Below are 21,483 nucleotides of genomic sequence, written 5' to 3'. Positions count from 1 at the left end.
GGTGGGGCAAGTATCCAAAAAACTCAGCCCTATTGTCCAAAGGTAAAGGCTATAAGTATGGAAAAGATGATCTATTGAATCCAAGTTGCCCGAGTTGCAACAAAAGGTAATCGAACTTTAAAGTTCCAAATGAAGATCCTCAAAATGAACCCAAGGTTATCCAAGCACTATGGAGGTCAATGCTTGAATCATTGGCCAGTTGCATACGTACTCTACCTTAAAACAGCTTTGGAAAACTCAAAAAATGTAACACATGTTCTTAATTACATTGTTAATAAATAAATAGCATGGTATATGAACTTAAGTAGGATCAGAAAATATGCCTATAGTGATGAATAATGCAAGTTTAACCTCATTTATGTTAAAATTTAAGGCATGTGTGTAAATTGTTTGGTTAATTTTTGTTAGGTTATAAGAAATTAGATTTGATATTTTTTAATTGGATTAAGCCTTTGTTTTCAAAGATTTATAATAATGATCATTTATTAGTTCTTCTCTCCAACTACTAGGGGGAGAGAAGTAAAAACCAGGACAAAGGCTAGAAGTATGCAAAAATGATCTACTAATTTTATTAGTACGACTTGCAGCAAAAGGCAATCAAACTTAAACTTGGAAACAAAGAAGAACCACTTAAGCACTAACATAAAGACATGGAGAACATAGAACATATTCAACTTTTGCAAGCTTGTTGGCCACATGTTTAGAACTTATTCTAGTGAATCTAAGACCCTAACAACTAATGACTGACTAAGGGCTTCATTTCACCATTAGTCTTAAGGTTTACATGAATTTTAGCACAAAGTTTAAAAAGATTAGGATTTTTTTTTTTAATTTGAATTTAAAATTCATTGAAAAATTCTTCTTTTTAGATTATTAGTAGAAAATTCTTTCCAAATTAATTTATTCCAAATTTTCATAAGTTCACTTTATATTTTTACATCATTATTCTCACTTATCTCAATCATATTTATATGTTTAATTCCAAATTGATTCTGAAATAAACTTGCATCTTCAAAACGGTGCAAAACCATAGAAAATTACAGAGGTCCTAAATCAAGATGAAAAGAACAAAGTTATCAATTTAATCTAAATAACCTAATGTACTAAAAATATTATTCCTAATGTAACATTTTTTTAATGAATATAAGAGTAATAGAGTTCAACTTCATGAAAATATCTCACTCAATAATCCTATTATACTTTTAACTTCTTTCTGGCTAATTCTATAACTTGGGCGTTAGTACTCTACTCCTAAGAGGCCATTCTCAGAAACAAGTTTTTTTTTAGCTTTGTACCTTGAGGACGATATTTCTAAAGGTTCACAGGTATATATAGGGAAATACTTGTTGTTAAGATATTTGTAAAGGTTCTATAAGCATGTTTAATTAATTTCATTGAAGTAATGGAGATTCTCTTATTGATAGTGGCGCTAGAGGTGGTGGGAGGGGTGCTTTTGTGTTGAAGGACATAGTAGTGGTGGCAGTGGTGAAAAGGAATTGGATAGTACTGGGGATAGCTTTAATATCGGATGATTTTCTAATTTTAAAAACAGAAAATGTAACATATACGCAATCGGACGTTAAATTAGTAGACTATTGATAACTGAATTGAATGCTTGCATGGTGGTAGAATGAACCTACCATCTTTGAGTGTATACATCTTACAAATGCAAAGGAAATTAAAACAAAATCAGAAAGGGTTTTATTGATAAACTGCATCCACGCCATACGGTAGCTAGCTAGGCCTGGGTTTTGGTCTCAACGATTTGAGGTCAAACCGCATACGCACTCTGGTGGAGCCTTGGTGTCACCATAGCCGAAAGAGAAACTGCCTTCTGCAGTGCAAGCCCGAAAGCTTCGTCCATGTTGATCTCAACTCCATCCGGCATTTTCCAGTCAAATGAGTGTACCAACGTCCCTAAAATGTACTCAACCAGCACTATTCCCATTCTAGCGCCAGCGCAAATCCTTCGTCCAGCCCCAAACGGGATCAACTCAAAATCATTTCCACGAGGATCAATTTTTGCATTTCTTCCACTTAGAAATCTTTCTGGCCTGAATTCTTCGGGGTTTTCCCAGACATCAGGGTCTCGCCCAATTGCCCATATGTTCACGCTGAGTCTAGTGTTCTCCGGGATGTAGTAGCCGTTCACTTCACATGCCTGGGTTGAGACACGAGGAAGGTTCAATGGGGTTGATGGGTGCTTCCGGAGGCTTTCCTTGCATATGGCTTGTAGGTATGGAAGTTTTGGCAAGTCAGACTCCACGAGCCGGCGGTTCCTTCCAATCACATGATCCATTTCTTCCTGAGCACGCTTGAGGATGCTCGGGTTTTTCAACATCTCAGCCAGAGACCACTCGATTATGCTCGCTGAAGTATCTGTCCCCGCGGCAAATAAATTCTAGCAAAGGTAGCAAAAATATCGTTACATGCTGTCAAATGAAGAGAGAACAAAATGCTAAATACAAGCCAAATTAACCTAAGAAAATCTCCTATAAATTAAAATTTTATATTATCAGGACATCTTTGAAATTTTAAAAGTTTTATATAATATTTTATGGAAATAAAAATATAATGTTTAGACGAAGTGATTGAATCTTTATTTAATAATGAGTGTTAAAATTATTAAAAAAAATATTGTCATTTTTTATTTTATAAAAATGTAATAATTATTTTTTAACCATCAATTATTTTAAATAGTAAATAATAAGGAAAAAATTTTAAATTCTTTAATCAGTTTTCTTCATAACCATTTTTATTTTTATTTATCAATGTCATTTCAAAAAATATAATCTTGATTTTTCAGTTTTTTCATTAACTCTTTATTAAAAAAAATTAGCACTTATAAATAAATTAGATAGAGTTTATTTCAAATTCTAATTTTATTGTATTAATTAAATAAATATAAAAAGATTTTATTTTAAAGGAAATTTAATTTTAACATAAATAAAGTAAAAATAGAATTTAATTTAACATAACTTCCAAACATCAACTAATTTTTAGAATTTTAATTTCTTAACATGAAGGAACTAATAATAAAAAATATTGATTCCAAAAAAAAAAAAGGAAACATTATAGTATAAATTTATTTAAAAATAAAAATCTTTATTTTACAAAAAGATAAATATGGAATAAAAAATCATAACTTACAAAAGTTATTTTTAAATAAAATTAGGGATGAGTTCTAACTATAAGTACCTGGAGGAGCGCCTTAATGTTGGTAAGGGTGAGCTTCTCCCCTGTAGAATTTCCTTGATGGTCCATGACTACGTCCAGAAAATCTGGGTTTCCCTTGCGCTCATGGGCTGATGCCGTGTGCTCCTCTATCATCCTTGTCAATAACTTGTCGAACTTCTTATGTAAATGCTTCATCCCGCGCTCGATCCCTTGGATGTCCATCCATGCAATGGACGGAATAAAATCGCCAATATTGAAGTACCCAGCACAGGTCATGAGCTCCACCACCATGTCCTTGAACTCATTTGACTCCGACCCTTTTGTTTCAAACACCCGGCGGCTTAGTATCACTTGCCCTATCATGTTGGCGATGGAAAAAGATAACATCTCCGGCACCACCACCGGCTCCTCTCGCTGGCTCAACTCAAGCATGGCTCGAAGCATGTGACCTAGCTCAACAGTTCGAACCTGAGACGAGTCCTCAAGAGCCTTCCCACCAAGCATGTGTAAGTTGCTTAGCTTTCTCAGTAGCTTCCACCTTGGCCCATAATCCGCAAAAACCATGTCTTGGGCACCATAGGCCAAGTGTGTTGCACCGGCATTAGGCGGGCGGTTCGAGAAATTAATGTCTAGGGTTTTAAGGAAAGCCCGAGCTGCCTCCGGAGTTGAGGCCACCACCATGCTGCTAGTGCCCATTTTCAAGAACATGACAGGTCCGTATCTTTTGGCCATCTTTGCTAGTGCAACATGAGGCATGTTACCTAGAAGAGGAAGAGCGCCGAGGAGCGGCCACCCTCTGGGGCCAGGAGGGAGCTTCCGGGAAGGTTTGGGAAAGAGAGAACAAATGAAGAAGCGGGTGATGAAGAAGAGAAGAGTTGCTGCAGCAAGCTCAGGCAAGAGGCTTGTATCTATGGCCATGGCTTGTGAGTATAGGACAGTGAAGGTGGATATGAAAATTGAGCTAGGTTTGTGGAAATATATAAGGCATGAGGCTATGGGAATGGTAGGCGATCAGCGAAGTTGTTATTCACGCGTCCAGATATTAAAGATCACTGACCCTTGCATATTACTTGCCCATCGTAACCTTGTTAACGCAACTTAGTCATATTCAATTAATATTAAATATTAAAGACCATTGACCAACAACAATGCTTACTTTTTCACAAGTTTTTACATTCACGAAAGCTTAAAATCAAACAAGATTTTATAAGTTTACTTTTTTAAAATACTATTTTTACTTTTCTTAATCAAAGATATTTTAAAGAAAACAAAAAACATAAATGAAAATGGAAAATGAAAACTAAAAAATGGTTTTTAAACCAAACACAACTTAGTAATTAAAATTAATTTTTAAACATTATAATATTATTGATATCAAACATATCTAAATTTACCATAAAAACTTCAATTTATCTATTAATGTAATAAAAATTGGATAATTTATTTGATATGATATATCCATTATAAATATTATGATTAATATCATATTCTTAATTGGTATATTATGTCATTTTATATATTATTTTAATTAGTCTAAATTATTTATAAATGTTTCAAAGGAAATAACTTGTCACAAATCACGTTTTTAAATGATAAACATACATAAAAAAAAACTCTTAAATCTAATTTAAATTAATTTAATATGATAAAAAAATAATTAATAAAAGTTTGATTTATTTAAAATAATAAAATGAAATCTTCATAATTATTTATTTTAAGCCACTCTACCTCATCATCAGTTAAATTATTTATTTATGTTTTCATGCAGTTGTCATCACAGTTGCTCTCACAGACCATGTCAACCCTCCTCCAGTTATTATTATTATGTACGTACTTCTTTCTTCCATCTACCGGCTCCCCCCAAATGACCTAATCCGCCCCCAAATCTGTATTCTATTCATTCAAAATAGTATTCTATTCTTTACAATTTGGCTCTTTGCATAAAAATTGCTTATATTTTGTTATATGTACTTTAGATTTGAATGTTTGACATAAACAGATTGAATAAGTCTAAATTGCAACTCATCGTATTATTTAAATGAAACTTAATATTAATATATTTCATTTGAAAAAGATTGAATGAGAATTTTAAGGTTTAAAGTTACTCCCATAACCATTATACAAAGATTTGTTTTCATCTTTTTTTAATGTTAGAGCTTGATCACCTGAATTGTTTTTTGGTTTTGACTTGAAAAAAGCTCGTACAGTTTTGTACCTGCAAAGTATTTCAAGAAGAAAAACTAAAAACACTCCTCCAAGGGATAAAAAGGGTATCTTCTATATATCCCCTACTCTAACTCGGATGACTCTTCCTCAAATTCCCCTTCTCTATTTCTAAAATACTACTGGTTGCCAGCCTAAAATTAGTCAACCTTTGATCCTTTCAGAGATGGTAGCAGAACAAATTCTCCGCCAAATATCTTGTAAGGCCCCATTCCTTTTTCTAAATTGCTTCCCTTGTTTTCATGATTGGTTCACATCCTGATGAATAAGGTTGCAGTAGAAGGTATGGTGGTAGCCATCTGTGGGTACCCCTCACAGATTTGGAGCAATGGGCCTGGGCCCAAGCATTTAAAATTGAGAGCTGAATTTGGAGGACTAGACAGAGTCTCTGGCCCAGAAAGAAATATGGTAAGTTATGTGAAAGGTGTTGAGGGGGTTAGACGCCAAAAATGGTGGGAGCGGTTAGCCCAAAAGGTTGCTGCCATGAGAAGGTGGCAAAGTGGGTAGTGATGTGGTGAAAATGCCCCCATTATCTCCGGTCCCGGCGGTAAGTGAAGAGATGTATAAGAACACAGCTAAGAAGAAAAATTAAAAAGAAGTTGGCTTATCACACTCCAACAGACTTAACTATCGGAGGGGTCTGCCCAGGGCTTCACCGGGTAAACCTTGCATTGCAGGTGAACGTGAGACAAGAAGAAGCTGGAAGTTTGGAGAGAACAGCTCCAACACCATCCAAACTTCGAGAACACTTAGGTTGGGTGTGCCCCACCCATGCAAGATTGTTGGATGCATGAGGAAGCATCTCATACGTTGACCAAGTGTGCCACAGCTTTTGAATTGCACCATCGGATAGGCAGCCCAATGCTTACAGTGTATGTATAATTAAATGCACCATTTATTCATGGAGGGAGATAAGAGATGTGCTAACACATTTAATCTTTAGTGGGCAGAGAATGCCTATCAATCCTTGATGGGGTTGAGCCACAACTCTTTCTTTTCCTTGGCGCACTTAAAAGGTGCGCCAGTTAAGTCTGGGAGAGGGTTCTCCATCTCTCATGTCAAAGGCCGGCTTGTTGCTTTATTTTCCTTCCTAGCGTACTTATACAGATGCGTCAAGTCCTTTTGGCATAGTAGAAGGGTGCGCCCACTTCTTCTGGTGCAATAGAAGGCTGCTCTAACTAGCACTTTTCATCTTCCCTAAGTTTTTTCCTTCATATATTCTTCTAAATCCCCCTAGAATCTCTAAAAGTAATCCAAATTGATCTCAATCAAGCTCACAGACATTTTAATCAAAAAATTAAGGGCCTTAGCAATTATTTCTAGGTAGGGATCTCAAAACAATTTTGAGACTTCAAACTCATCAAGATAAGTTCAATTGACTGTGATAAGATATGAAGTTTGAGATCTCAGTTAAGTTTTGTATAAAGTTAATTTAATTCATTTTCCATGATGTTTCAGCTAAATACACTTTCGCTCATTGATTTGAAATTTCATCAAATACATCTCTTACCTTTTCATTTATTAATTTTACTCACCGCCCTTTTCACTTAAAATAAGGGAGATAATTGATGAAATTTTAAATCGGTTGAAGTAAGGTGTATCTAAGCCAAAACTTGAGGGAATGTAATTGAAATTAACTCTTATAATTTGAATTTAGCCCTTGTGTGATTTTAATGAACACCTTGAATGAAAATAAAAATGGACTACGAGAAAGAATTGAGATCGAGGATTACTAACAACTTAGAGAGTAAGCTAGGGAGGGAAATGCAATTAGCTTCATAAGACATGACTAAACTAAAGATGAAATTATGGGGTAAGAGAGAGATTAAGTGAAAGATGAAGTTATAATGAGACTTCATAGACGAGAAAAAGTAAGTAGAAGAAATAAATGAAAAATTAGAAAAAATATGATAAAGTAAATAAAATAACATAAATAAAGGAAATATTATAATTTTGAAGGCAAACAAAAAAAAAAGGATAAGAGTATTCAAAAAGGTTATCTTAATGAAAGAGTTCATTTTTATAACTTGGGATCATTTTGAACAATCTTTCGTAGCAATATATCTTTCACTGTTTTTGGGTTGTTTTTGTTTATTTTCTTAATCACCTTTTTAATTAGGTGTGAATATGGGAAGTCAACATCTATGCCCTCAATAATATTTCCCGGGTGTGGTCTCTCTTCATTCTTAACTGAACAACTTCCTCACCTACTGCCATGTAAATTTCAAATTTTTGTTATTTGATTGATTAATTTGTCTTTTAATTTCATTATATTTATGATATGGCTTTACAAAAAGAGGCATTGAATTATTACAAAAGGTGATATGATCGTCATCTTTCTTGGCAATGGATGCACTAAGTGTGGAAATCATGTGATTGTAGGTCATAGGATGCGTTTCGATTTTGCCATTCTTTTCAAGTAATTTCTTTCCTTTGTCAGACTACAAGAAAGCTATTTAATCACGTGAGCTTTCAAATGGTTTATAATATGTTAGCTTGATTTTAAATTCAGTATATTTTAGTTCATTCTCCTCTAATTTTTGTTAACATTTTAAAACTAAAGTAGAACGTTACTACTTTTAATAAGTCTTTTCTTAATTTATATACCATATGTTGTGTGAAGTTGGAGTTTTAAGTCAAGGTTCAAGAAGTAAGGATGATAATGAGATTGATTTTATCGAGTACATGACAATTAAGAAATGTAAAGGATAAGAAAGATATTTAATGAAATTTCAAATAAATGATAATTAAGTGTATCTAACAAAAACCTTAAAGGCAAGTAAATAAAATTAACCTTTTAAAATATATTTTATATTTGAAATAAAGGAAAATTTATAGAGAGAAAATAAAAAAATATATTCAAGGAAATATGAATTTAGGGCCCGTTTGGCAATGCTTTTTAGATGTGTTTTTAGCCCTAAAAATACTTAAATGCTTTTATAAGATAAAAAAAAATGTGTTTGACAATATTTTGAAAAACACTTATAAAAATTTTAAAAAACACTTGAAGTGTTTTTTAGAGAAACGCTTGAGAGGTGTTTCTTTAAAAAAAATACTTCAATTTTTTTTATATATTCCTAAAATACATTTTCTCGCTATCCTCCGTTTCCCTTTAACTCTCGTTTTTCTTCTTTCTCTCCTCTTCATCTTTCACTTCATTTTCATAAAAATAATTTTTGAGCTTTTTTAACAATTAAATATTTATATATATTTTAATAAAAGTTTTGGGTTTATTATAATATTTTCTTTTTATAATAAATATCTTTTTTTAGTAATTTATTATTATTAAAAGTGTTTTTGTACTTATACAATATATTATTAAAAACACTATTAGAATCACTTTTTTAAATTCTCGTAAAAGTGCTTTTTACAAAAATATTGTAAAAGAAAACACTTTTATTAGAAATAATCTCCTACATACTCTTAATATATCTTCCTTTATTTACTTCTCTTTTTCAACATTTTATTTTATTAATAAATAAAAAATAAAAAAAAATCAAACTCACTTTGTTTCATTGTATTTTCCAAAACCACTGTATTTTACATGGTATAATAGCTGCAATGGTCAACCATGCCCTTTGTTGAAACTTTTACCTCTTCAACAATGGTGGCAATGGTTTCGTCCTCCTCAATCTCGATCGGAACCTCGTCTTCAATTTCTCAAAATTACCATGCACTACCACTTCCATCACTGAACCAAGTCCTAACTATACGATGAGATAGATCAAACTATCTTTTGTGAAAAATGCAACTACTCAATGTTATTATTGTAAATGGCCTTGAGTTCTTCATTGAGGGTCTTCATCCATGTCCATCACTGATGTGTGAAGATGGCATTATAATAAATTCTGAACTTATTCTCTAGAGGTGCCAAAACAATCTGCTTATGAGTTGGATATATTATTTTCCCGTTGAGAGTGTAATGACTCAAATTATTGAGATAAATATTGTTTATGATATTACAATAATTTAGTATTTTCTTTCATAAAACACTAGCATAACTACGGGGTCCACAAAATGGCGACTCCGTTGGGGATCATAAGAGGGTCAAGCTTGAACTTAAGATGAAGCAAATGTGGCGTTTGATTGGTCGATCAGTGGGTACCCACCTCTCTTTGTGTGTGTGTTTGCTTGACTATTGATTGCACATTGAGAGCTCTTGATATCATTATCCTTGATGCATGCTTAGTTATGGTATTCGTTTGTGGCATGGACATACTGATTATATTGATTGATCCTCTTGTTTATCCTCACATATTGACTCTTCCGGTTGTATGATCACTCTCTTCACCTTGGCATGTACATTATTCCTGTTGCTTATCTCATTCACTTTGACATGATTGATTCTCTTGGTTGTATACTATCTTGGTTGTTATGGAGTATGTTGTCATCGCTAAATATTCTTCTCAATTAGCTTGTGTGTAGATTTGGATGATATATACCTGTTTTGCATGACTGTTTGTTGCATGACTTCTCTCATTCCATGTGATTGCATGAGTTGCTTGTCTATGTGGGACACACGCTTATCCCCTTATTTCCAAGTCCCTAGTCTCGGTCGACATTGTTTTCCTTGCTCTCGTATTTGATATGAAACTTGTTACTTTGTTTGCTCTTCGACCGAGTTAGTGATTAGGAATAGGGTCTAGTGATGGGCTATATCTATGTTTGGGAGTGTTCTAGAGGTGGTCGACATATTGATGCTGATTGGAGTCGGAACTTTGAAGACTTGTATAGCCCAAAGCTAGATTTCAAGATATTTGTGTGACCAATGTGTTTTCTTTTAGTTTCATAGGATTTTTGGATGCACCCACACCATTCACTGTGCACTCTAGTCGACTCTTGAACGTTGAGAGTTTCAAGAGATTTCACCATAGGAAACCCCCTAGGATGTCGAGGTAGTGCATGTGTGGAAGTGATGACCACCTTGCATGGAAGCGCCCCGTCTCTTGGGAGGCATGCAGAGGGTTGCGTACCGCCGGAGGATACGATCGCTTTTGCTAGGGAAATTTTAAAGTCTACCCATATCCATTTAGAGCCACATTGACCTCGTAGGTTGAGCCGTAGATCCTTCGATTAGGACTCCCTTCCTCACACGTGGGTGCATCTAAGGGCTTTCAGAGCCTTTGAGGTCATGGTTTGGATTCAACACTCCCTCTTTTTAGTCTCCAGTTGAGAGTGCTCGGAGATCGGTTTGAGTTTGAGTATCAGTTGGATCACCTTGGTCATGTCGCCTTAGTTTGTTCTTTTCACTCGATGAGTTTATCATGCTTTCTCCCTAGGGCTTTCGTCTTTCTTTCTTGGTTCGACACATCCATTGGCTTTGTTGACACTCACTCGATGCTTTGGGATATGTTCATCGATCATGATCATCTTTTCACACTGTACACCTATCACGAGCCCGATACCTCATTCTTTGTTTGATCCTTGATTTAATTTTTGACTCGATGCTCATATGTTCATTACAGAAAGGTGAAAGACGCATTTTCATATTCACACTTTTTTTTAGAGAGTTGCCTTGATCACCTTACCATTTTTTCCTCTTATGGAGCTCGAATCGAAAGTTGAGTTAAAGATATATGTTTATTGATGGAGTATTGATCTCGTGATAGCGTGTTTTTCACACCTCTCTTTATCTCGGATTATTGATGGAGATTCTCTGGTCACATTTACAACCATCTCACAGTGGACACCTTTATGACCTTAGAGTTTCTGTCATATTTCCAGTTTTAGATGGCCATCACAGGACCATATATCAAATGATGTGTTGTACTTTTGACTTGGGACATCTATTCATCTACGCATCATGATCACTCTGGCCTGACCTATCATGGAGGATATTGAGCCTATTGACCTAGGATTAGGAGATCGACCTAGGGAGTTCGAGACTGTGACCCATTTCACCTTCCGTTCAAAGCAGTACCATATCCATATCCATACCCTGACTCTGTAGACTCTTCGACCTACCCATTTTGAGCCTGACATGACACCACCCCTTGGTACCATTACACGACTTTACTACCCTTGTTCGCCTTATCATGCTACAGTACCATTGCCTTTCCTTTCCATTATTTCCTTGATCTGACTAGGTAGAGTCCGAGATGGCTAGACCCGAGGTGAGCTTTACACGATGATAGATGGATCATGATGAGAGAGTGGTTTGACTGTTTGGCGATATTGTTGAGATAGAGGGGTTATCATGGAGCATCCAGATTTGAGTCATTGCACATGACTTCAGAGAGTCGGGATGATTAGAGATGGTGATTTTATGAGACGATGGTGAGTGGCTTATGATGATGGAGTAAGGTTTATCAGAGGACATTGACGGTTATCATAGAGCATCAGTGGGAGATTTCGCACGATTTCAGAGGAGTCGCCATGACTATGTTGGATGGATGCTAGTCTTTAGTATTGACCATGTGAGATCTTGAAAACACGATGTTCGAGGTTTTGGTCAAATGATGGGTGGCCATCATTTCATGAGCATATTTACTTTATCACCCTCACATATAGAGTTACCCGTTGCTAGCCCTTCGAGCCTCACACGAGCACATAGCCTTTTCTTTCATCACCTCGTTTACCTATTACACCGGGTTGGGGACCCTATAGTGTTTGCATGCTATGATTGGATACGTCATGAGTTCCAGACCTGACATACATATTCAGGCCTCATTCCTCACTTCATTGTGATATTTTCCTCTTTGACATTAGTAAAGGAACACACCACTTGACAATAGGCCTCGGTCAATGTGGCCCATCATTAAAGTACCAAATGACATGCATCCCTTGATGCCTAAAAAAAATGAAAAAACAAACAATCCATCCTACTCTAGCCCGCCAGCAACCCAATCGGATAGAGGTAGACAAATTAGGGGCCATTGTGGGAAGCTTCCCTCCATGTGTCCTTCACAGGCTCAAAACCCTTTGGTCGTCCAAGGTAAACAGATAATTCGTCTGGGAGCAATCTGTCTAGACTAAGACAAGCTCTATATGACATAAGAAAAAAGACATATTTCTCTCTTCCCCAATGTTAAACGGAATGGACAGAGTAAGCTGACTGAGGACTTCCAAATGGACAAACCAAGCCAATTGAAAATTTCAATCATTGAGCGGATGATTAACCACCACCAATGCCTAAGCAACATTCAAAACAATATTTACACTCAAAAATCAATGTCCCTCAGTCGTTACGCGTAATCAGTGACATTGACAAACGTAAATGCACAGTCAATGTCGACATACTTTAGGATTCTTACACGACAAACAACAAATGACGCCAATTAGCAGCTCTTATTTGGTATGATTGCCTAATCTGCGTTAAGATAATGACATTGACTACCTTATTAAGTCATAATATCCGCCATGACGGCAATCATCAGTGCAAGAAAGACATGAATGCACAATCAACGTTGTGACGATGGCACCATATGAACTATAAAAACCCCTCCAGAAGTATGAAAAAGGTATGTGTACATAGCCATTCAAAAAGTTGGATTCACTTTTGTTAGATTTTGACTTAAGCTTTAGAAGAGCATGCTTGAACCAACTGTCTAGATATTTTTTTGTGCAAGGAAGCAATCCGTCTGACTCTGATGAAGCTAGACGGGTCTGCATCCAATTGGCACAACACTAGCAAACTTTAAGTAATAAGTAAAAATAATTAACTTATTCTTAAGTTTATATCTTGATTTTATCTTTTTACCCTCATTTGCTCTAAGTACTTCCACAATCTCATTTACTATTCCACAACCTCCTTAATTACTCAACTTTTGTCTTAATTATAATTTATGAGAATAAATATATTAAATAATAGTTTATATTAAGTTTTAAGTTAATTTTATCAAACAACCTTAATATTTAAAATAAGAATTAAGTAATAAATTTTAAATTAACAACTTAAATATAATTTAACTTAAATTCAACTTAAGTTATTAAATAATAAATATTAAGTTTTACCAAATACTTCATTCCTCACATAAATAAGTCAAAATGAACCCAAGGTTATAGATATATTTAGTCCAAGTACCATAAAGGTCCGTGCTTAAATCATTGACTAGTTGCATGCTATACCTTAAAACAACTTTAGAGAAAATTTGTAAAATGCAACAAATAATCTTAATTACATTGATAAGTAATAATATGATTCCATCTATATTTATGGAAATAATATTCCTAAATTTTTTTCCATATAAGAAATTTCATATATATATGTTGTGCTTTTCAACAAAGATATAAAATTACTTTGATAAGATGGTAAAACATGAAAACTAATCTAAAAGCTAAAAGCATCAAATCTAGGTTCATATAAAGAAGCTTAATTGACCGTTTTGCCCATAAGTCAAAAGTCAACTACAATAGAGCTGACGTTGTCCTACTCTAATTATTTTATGTTTCCACCGTCTGAATCTTAATTCACTTTGTTTTTAAATGATCATTGGTTCATGCAATTAGGAGTGAGGTTGGACTGATATCATAATTGTATGAGGTTTTGTGCTGTCCTAGGTTTAACACCTGTATATCTTTTATACTTAAAAAATTTTAATACTAGGAATCAAGTTGGATTGCTTACTCATGTTACTAAGAAAGAATATTAATTGTTTTCTAATAAAGAATGTGACCGTGGTTGGAATTAAGAATGTCCGTACATTTGGCATTATAAAAATTACAAAGCCAGATGTATTGCCCTTCATTTTATGCTTTTTATTTTTATTTTTTTAATTAATATTTTTATCGTTTCCGCCACATGATATGATGTTTGTGTAACGTGTACGTACCTTATCATAGCTACTTAAACAAAAAGGGGGATGCATGGTAGGCTAGATTTGAATAAGACCACTATTATTTGTGTGGTCTGATTAACTTGGTTATAATGTATATTAGGTGATAATCTAATTTACTAGAGGAGAGAAGTAAAAATTACACGGAACAACGTTAAAGTAAAAATAAATAAATTAGAACAATAGTAAGTGGGGATGACACCGAGGTGGCTTTGGGATAGGTTCTCTCCATCTTAACTCCGATCCTTTTATTCAAAATAATTTTATCATCCTCCCATTACACAAATTAAATTGGCTCCTATTCCACCTTATTTAACTTTTTTTTTGAAATTTTTTTAATTACATTAAAATAAATATATTTTATAAATAATTAAAATATTATAAATTTTTGCAACTTATTTTATTAAAAAATGTTATGATTATTATTATTATTATTATATATATTCAAAATAAGAAAATAAAAATTAAATTAAATTAAATTAATTTTATATATAATTGGAGTAAAGTAAAATGGGATGAGACAAGACAATACTTAAATTCGTCCAAGGTTTTTTTTTTTAAAAAAAAAATCTTAAACTCACTCAACCCGTTTATTTAAATTTCAAACTCATCGTATTAGGGGTGGGACAAGTATCCAAAAAACTTAGCCCTATTGTCCAAAGGTAAAGGCTATAAGTATGGAAAAGATGATCTATTGAATCCAAGTTGCCCGAGTTGCAACAAAAGGTAATCGAACTTTAAAGTTCCAAATGAAGATCCTCAAAATGAACCCAAGGTTATCCAAGCACTATGGAGGTCAATGCTTGAATCATTGGCCAGTTGCATACGTACTCTACCTTAAAACAACTTTGGAAAACTCAAAAAATGTAACACATGTTCTTAATTACATTGTTAATAAATAAATAGCATGGTATATGAACTTAAGTAGGATCAGAAAATATGCCTATAGTGATGAATAATGCAAGTTTAACCTCATTTATGTTAAAATTTAAGGCATGTGTGTAAATTGTTTGGTTAATTTTTGTTAGGTTATAAGAAATTAGATTTGATATTTTTTAATTGGATTAAGCCTTTGTTTTCAAGATTTATAATAATGATCATTTATTAGTTCTTCTCTCCAACTACTAGGGGGAGAGAAGTAAAAACCAGGACAAAGGCTAGAAGTATGCAAAAATGATCTACTAATTTTATTAGTACGACTTGCAGCAAAAGGCAATCAAACTTAAACTTGGAAACAAAGAAGAACCACTTAAGCACTAACATAAAGACATGGAGAACATAGAACATATTCAACTTTTGCAAGCTTGTTGGCCACATGTTTAGAACTTATTCTAGTGAATCTAAGACCCTAACAACTAATGACTGACTAAGGGCTTCATTTCACCATTAGTCTTAAGGTTTACATGAATTTTAGCACAAAGTTTAAAAAGATTAGGATTTTTTTTTTTAATTTGAATTTAAAATTCATTGAAAAATTCTTCTTTTTAGATTATTAGTAGAAAATTCTTTCCAAATTAATTTATTCCAAATTTTCATAAGTTCACTTTATATTTTTACATCATTATTCTCACTTATCTCAATCATATTTATATGTTTAATTCCAAATTGATTCTGAAATAAACTTGCATCTTCAAAACGGTGCAAAACCATAGAAAATTACAGAGGTCCTAAATCAAGATGAAAAGAACAAAGTTATCAATTTAATCTAAATAACCTAATGTACTAAAAATATTATTCCTAATGTAACATTTTTTTAATGAATATAAGAGTAATAGAGTTCAACTTCATGAAAATATCTCACTCAATAATCCTATTATACTTTTAACTTCTTTCTGGCTAATTCTATAACTTGGGCGTTAGTACTCTACTCCTAAGAGGCCATTCTCAGAAACAAGTTTTTTTTTAGCTTTGTACCTTGAGGACGATATTTCTAAAGGTTCAAAGGTATATATAGGGAAATACTTGTTGTTAAGATATTTGTAAAGGTTCTATAAGCATGTTTAATTAATTTCATTGAAGTAATGGAGATTCTCTTATTGATAGTGGCGCTAGAGGTGGTGGGAGGGGTGCTTTTGTGTTGAAGGACATAGTAGTGGTGGCAGTGGTGAAAAGGAATTGGATAGTACTGGGGATAGCTTTAATATCGGATGATTTTCTAATTTTAAAAACAGAAAATGTAACATATACGCAATCGGACGTTAAATTAGTAGACTATTGATAACTGAATTGAATGCTTGCATGGTGGTAGAATGAACCTACCATCTTTGAGTGTATACATCTTACAAATGCAAAGGAAATTAAAACAAAATCAGAAAGGGTTTTATTGATAAACTGCATCCACGCCATACGGTAGCTAGCTAGGCCTGGGTTTTGGTCTCAACGATTTGAGGTCAAACCGCATACGCACTCTGGTGGAGCCTTGGTGTCACCATAGCCGAAAGAGAAACTGCCTTCTGCAGTGCAAGCCCGAAAGCTTCGTCCATGTTGATCTCAACTCCATCCGGCATTTTCCAGTCAAATGAGTGTACCAACGTCCCTAAAATGTACTCAACCAGCACTATTCCCATTCTAGCGCCAGCGCAAATCCTTCGTCCAGCCCCAAACGGGATCAACTCAAAATCATTTCCACGAGGATCAATTTTTGCATTTCTTCCACTTAGAAATCTTTCTGGCCTGAATTCTTCGGGGTTTTCCCAGACATCAGGGTCTCGCCCAATTGCCCATATGTTCACGCTGAGTCTAGTGTTCTCCGGGATGTAGTAGCCGTTCACTTCACATGCCTGGGTTGAGACACGAGGAAGGTTCAATGGGGTTGATGGGTGCTTCCGGAGGCTTTCCTTGCATATGGCTTGTAGGTATGGAAGTTTTGGCAAGTCAGACTCCACGAGCCGGCGGTTCCTTCCAATCACATGATCCATTTCTTCCTGAGCACGCTTGAGGATGCTCGGGTTTTTCAACATCTCAGCCAGAGACCACTCGATTATGCTCGCTGAAGTATCTGTCCCCGCGGCAAATAAATTCTAGCAAAGGTAGTAAAAATATCGTTACATGCTGTCAAATGAAGAGAGAACAAAATGCTAAATACAAGCCAAATTAACCTAAGAAAATCTCCTATAAATTAAAATTTTATATTATCAGGACATCTTTGAAATTTTAAAAGTTTTATATAATATTTTATGGAAATAAAAATATAATGTTTAGACGAAGTGATTGAATCTTTATTTAATAATGAGTGTTAAAATTATTAAAAAAAAATATTGTCATTTTTTATTTTATAAAAATGTAATAATTATTTTTTAACCATCATTTATTTTAAATAGTAAATAATAAGAAAAAAATTATAAATTCTTTAATTAGTTTTCTTCATAACCATTTTTATTTTTATTTATCAATGTCATTTCAAAAAATATAATCTTGAATTTTCAGCTTTTTCATTAACTCTTTATTAAAAAAAATTAGCACTTATAAATAAATTAGATAGAGTTTATTTCAAATTCTAATTTTATTGTATTAAATAAATAAATATAAAAAGATTTTGTTTTAAAGGAAATTTAATTTTAACATAAATAAAGTAAAAATAGAATTTAATTTAATATAACTTCCAAACATCAACTAATTTCTAGAATTTTAATTTCTTAACATGAAGGAACTAATAATAAAAAATATTGATTCCAAAAAAAAGAAAAGGAAACATTTTAGTATAAATTTATTTAAAAATAAAAATCTTTATTTTACAAAAAGATAAATATGGAATAAAAAATCATAACTTACAAAAGTTATTTTTAAATAAAATTAGAGATGAGTTCTAACTATAAGTACCTGGAGGAGCGCCTTAATGTTGGAAAGGGTGAGCTTCTCCCCTGTAGTATTTTCTTGATGGCCCATGACTACGTCCAGAAAATCTGGGTTTCCCTTGCGCTCATGGGCTGATGCCGTGTGCTCCTCTATCATCCTTGTCAATAACTTGTCGAACTTCTTATGTAGATGCTTCATCCCGCGCTCGATCCCTTGGATGTCCATCCATGCAATGGACGGAATAAAATCGCCAATATTGAAGTACCCAGCACAGGTCATGAGCTCCACCACCATGTCCTTGAACTCATTTGACTCCGACCCTTTTGTTTCAAACACCCGGCGGCTTAGTATCACTTGCCCTATTATGTTGGCGATGGAAAAAGATAACATCTCCGGCACCACCACCGGCTCCTCTCGCTGGCTCAACTCAAGCATGGCTCGAAGCATGTGACCTAGCTCAACAGTTCGAACCTGAGACGAGTCCTCAAGAGCCTTCCCACCAAGCATGTGTAAGTTGCTTAGCTTTCTCAGGAGCTTCCACCTTGGCCCATAATCCGCAAAAACCATGTCTTGGGCACCATAGGCCAAGTGTGTTGCACCGGCATTAGGCGGGCGGTTCGAGAAATTAATGTCTAGGGTTTTAAGGAAAGCCCGAGCTGCCTCCGGAGTTGAGGCCACCACCATGCTGCTAGTGCCCATTTTCAAGAACATGACAGGTCCGTATCTTTTGGCCATCTTTGCTAGTGCAACATGAGGCATGTTACCTAGAAGAGGAAGAGCGCCGAGGAGCGGCCACCCTCTGGGGCCAGGAGGGAGCTTCCGGGAAGGTTTGGGAAAGAGAGAACAAATGAAGAAGCGGGTGATGAAGAAGAGAAGAGTTGCTGCAGCAAGCTCAGGCAAGAGGCTTGTATCTATGGCCATGGCTTGTGAGTATAGGACAGTGAAGGTGGATATGAAAATTGAGCTAGGTTTGTGGAAATATATAAGGCATGAGGCTATGGGAATGGTAGGCGATCAGCGAAGTTGTTATTCACGCGTCCAGATATTAAAGATCACTGACCCTTGCATATTACTTGCCCATCGTAACCTTGTTAACGCAACTTAGTCATATTCAATTAATATTAAATATTAAAGACCATTGACCAACAACAATGCTTACTTTTTCACAAGTTTTTACATTCACGAAAGCTTAAAATCAAACAAGATTTTATAAGTTTACTTTTTTAAAATACTATTTTTACTTTTCTTAATCAAAGATATTTTAAAGAAAACAAAAAACATAAATGAAAATGGAAAATGAAAACTAAAAAATGGTTTTTAAACCAAACACAACTTAGTAATTAAAATTAATTTTTAAACATTATAATATTATTGATATCAAACATATCTAAATTTACCATAAAAACTTCAATTTATCTATTAATGTAATAAAAATTGGATAATTTATTTGATATGATATATCCATTATAAATATTATGATTAATATCATATTCTTAATTGGTATATTATGTCATTTTATATATTATTTTAATTAGTCTAAATTATTTATAAATGTTTCAAAGGAAATAACTTGTCACAAATCACGTTTTTAAATGATAAACATACATAAAAAAAAACTCTTAAATCTAATTTAAATTAATTTAATATGATAAAAAAATAATTAATAAAAGTTTGATTTATTTAAAATAATAAAATGAAATCTTCATAATTATTTATTTTAAGCCACTCTACCTCATCATCAGTTAAATTATTTATTTATGTTTTCATGCAGTTGTCATCACAGTTGCTCTCACAGACCATGTCAACCCTCCTCCAGTTATTATTATTATGTACGTACTTCTTTCTTCCATCTACCGGCTCCCCCCAAATGACCTAATCCGCCCCCAAATCTGTATTCTATTCATTCAAAATAGTATTCTATTCTTTACAATTTGGCTCTTTGCATAAAAATTGCTTATATTTTGTTATATGTACTTTAGATTTGAATGTTTGACATAAACAGATTGAATAAGTCTAAATTGCAACTCATCGTATTATTTAAATGAAACTTAATATTAATATATTTCATTTGAAAAAGATTGAATGAGAATTTTAAGGTTTAAAGTTACTCCCATAACCATTATACAAAGATTTGTTTTCATCTTTTTTTAATGTTAGAGCTTGATCACCTGAATTGTTTTTTGGTTTTGACTTGAAAAAAGCTCGTACAGTTTTGTACCTGCAAAGTATTTCAAGAAGAAAAACTAAAAACACTCCTCCAAGGGATAAAAAGGGTATCTTCTATATATCCCCTACTCTAACTCGGATGACTCTTCCTCAAATTCCCCTTCTCTATTTCTAAAATACTACTGGTTGCCAGCCTAAAATTAGTCAACCTTTGATCCTTTCAGAGATGGTAGCAGAACAAATTCTCCGCCAAATATCTTGTAAGGCCCCATTCCTTTTTCTAAATTGCTTCCCTTGTTTTCATGATTGGTTCACATCCTGATGAATAAGGTTGCAGTAGAAGGTATGGTGGTAGCCATCTGTGGGTACCCCTCACAGATTTGGAGCAATGGGCCTGGGCCCAAGCATTTAAAATTGAGAGCTGAATTTGGAGGACTAGACAGAGTCTCTGGCCCAGAAAGAAATATGGTAAGTTATGTGAAAGGTGTTGAGGGGGTTAGACGCCAAAAATGGTGGGAGCGGTTAGCCCAAAAGGTTGCTGCCATGAGAAGGTGGCAAAGTGGGTAGTGATGTGGTGAAAATGCCCCCATTATCTCCGGTCCCGGCGGTAAGTGAAGAGATGTATAAGAACACAGCTAAGAAGAAAAATTAAAAAGAAGTTGGCTTATCACACTCCAACAGACTTAACTATCGGAGGGGTCTGCCCAGGGCTTCACCGGGTAAACCTTGCATTGCAGGTGAACGTGAGACAAGAAGAAGCTGGAAGTTTGGAGAGAACAGCTCCAACACCATCCAAACTTCGAGAACACTTAGGTTGGGTGTGCCCCACCCATGCAAGATTGTTGGATGCATGAGGAAGCATCTCATACGTTGACCAAGTGTGCCACAGCTTTTGAATTGCACCATCGGATAGGCAGCCCAATGCTTACAGTGTATGTATAATTAAATGCACCATTTATTCATGGAGGGAGATAAGAGATGTGCTAACACATTTAATCTTTAGTGGGCAGAGAATGCCTATCAATCCTTGATGGGGTTGAGCCACAACTCTTTCTTTTCCTTGGCGCACTTAAAAGGTGCGCCAGTTAAGTCTGGGAGAGGGTTCTCCATCTCTCATGTCAAAGGCCGGCTTGTTGCTTTATTTTCCTTCCTAGCGTACTTATACAGATGCGTCAAGTCCTTTTGGCATAGTAGAAGGGTGCGCCCACTTCTTCTGGTGCAATAGAAGGCTGCTCTAACTAGCACTTTTCATCTTCCCTAAGTTTTTTCCTTCATATATTCTTCTAAATCCCCCTAGAATCTCTAAAAGTAATCCAAATTGATCTCAATCAAGCTCACAGACATTTTA

At 34.4% G+C, this 21,483-nt stretch overlaps 2 protein-coding genes across 2 annotated transcripts; both read right to left on the bottom strand.

Annotated features, from left to right (window-relative positions):
• Positions 1-1,614: 1,614 nt before the first annotated feature.
• On the bottom strand, positions 1,615-4,105 carry LOC132253903 (flavonoid 3',5'-hydroxylase 2-like). The gene is made up of 2 exons (XM_059737259.1): positions 3,199-4,105; positions 1,615-2,401 (listed from the first exon to the last, which is right to left on the bottom strand). The coding sequence occupies exons 1-2, from the start codon at positions 4,093-4,095 to the stop codon at positions 1,772-1,774; spliced, it is 1,527 nt and encodes a 508-aa protein (XP_059593242.1). The 5' UTR covers positions 4,096-4,105; the 3' UTR covers positions 1,615-1,771.
• Positions 4,106-16,405: 12,300 nt separating this feature from the next.
• LOC100251607 (flavonoid 3',5'-hydroxylase 2) lies at positions 16,406-18,900 on the bottom strand. Its single transcript, XM_003632161.4, has 2 exons — positions 17,994-18,900; positions 16,406-17,194 (listed from the first exon to the last, which is right to left on the bottom strand). The coding sequence occupies exons 1-2, from the start codon at positions 18,888-18,890 to the stop codon at positions 16,565-16,567; spliced, it is 1,527 nt and encodes a 508-aa protein (XP_003632209.1). The 5' UTR covers positions 18,891-18,900; the 3' UTR covers positions 16,406-16,564.
• Positions 18,901-21,483: the final 2,583 nt, after the last annotated feature.

This window comes from Vitis vinifera, chromosome 6, assembly GCF_030704535.1.
Source record: "Vitis vinifera cultivar Pinot Noir 40024 chromosome 6, ASM3070453v1".
Lineage (NCBI taxonomy): Eukaryota > Viridiplantae > Streptophyta > Magnoliopsida > Vitales > Vitaceae > Vitis > Vitis vinifera.
Note: the sequence above shows the minus strand (reverse complement) of the source record. Positions and strands in the feature narration are given on the sequence as shown.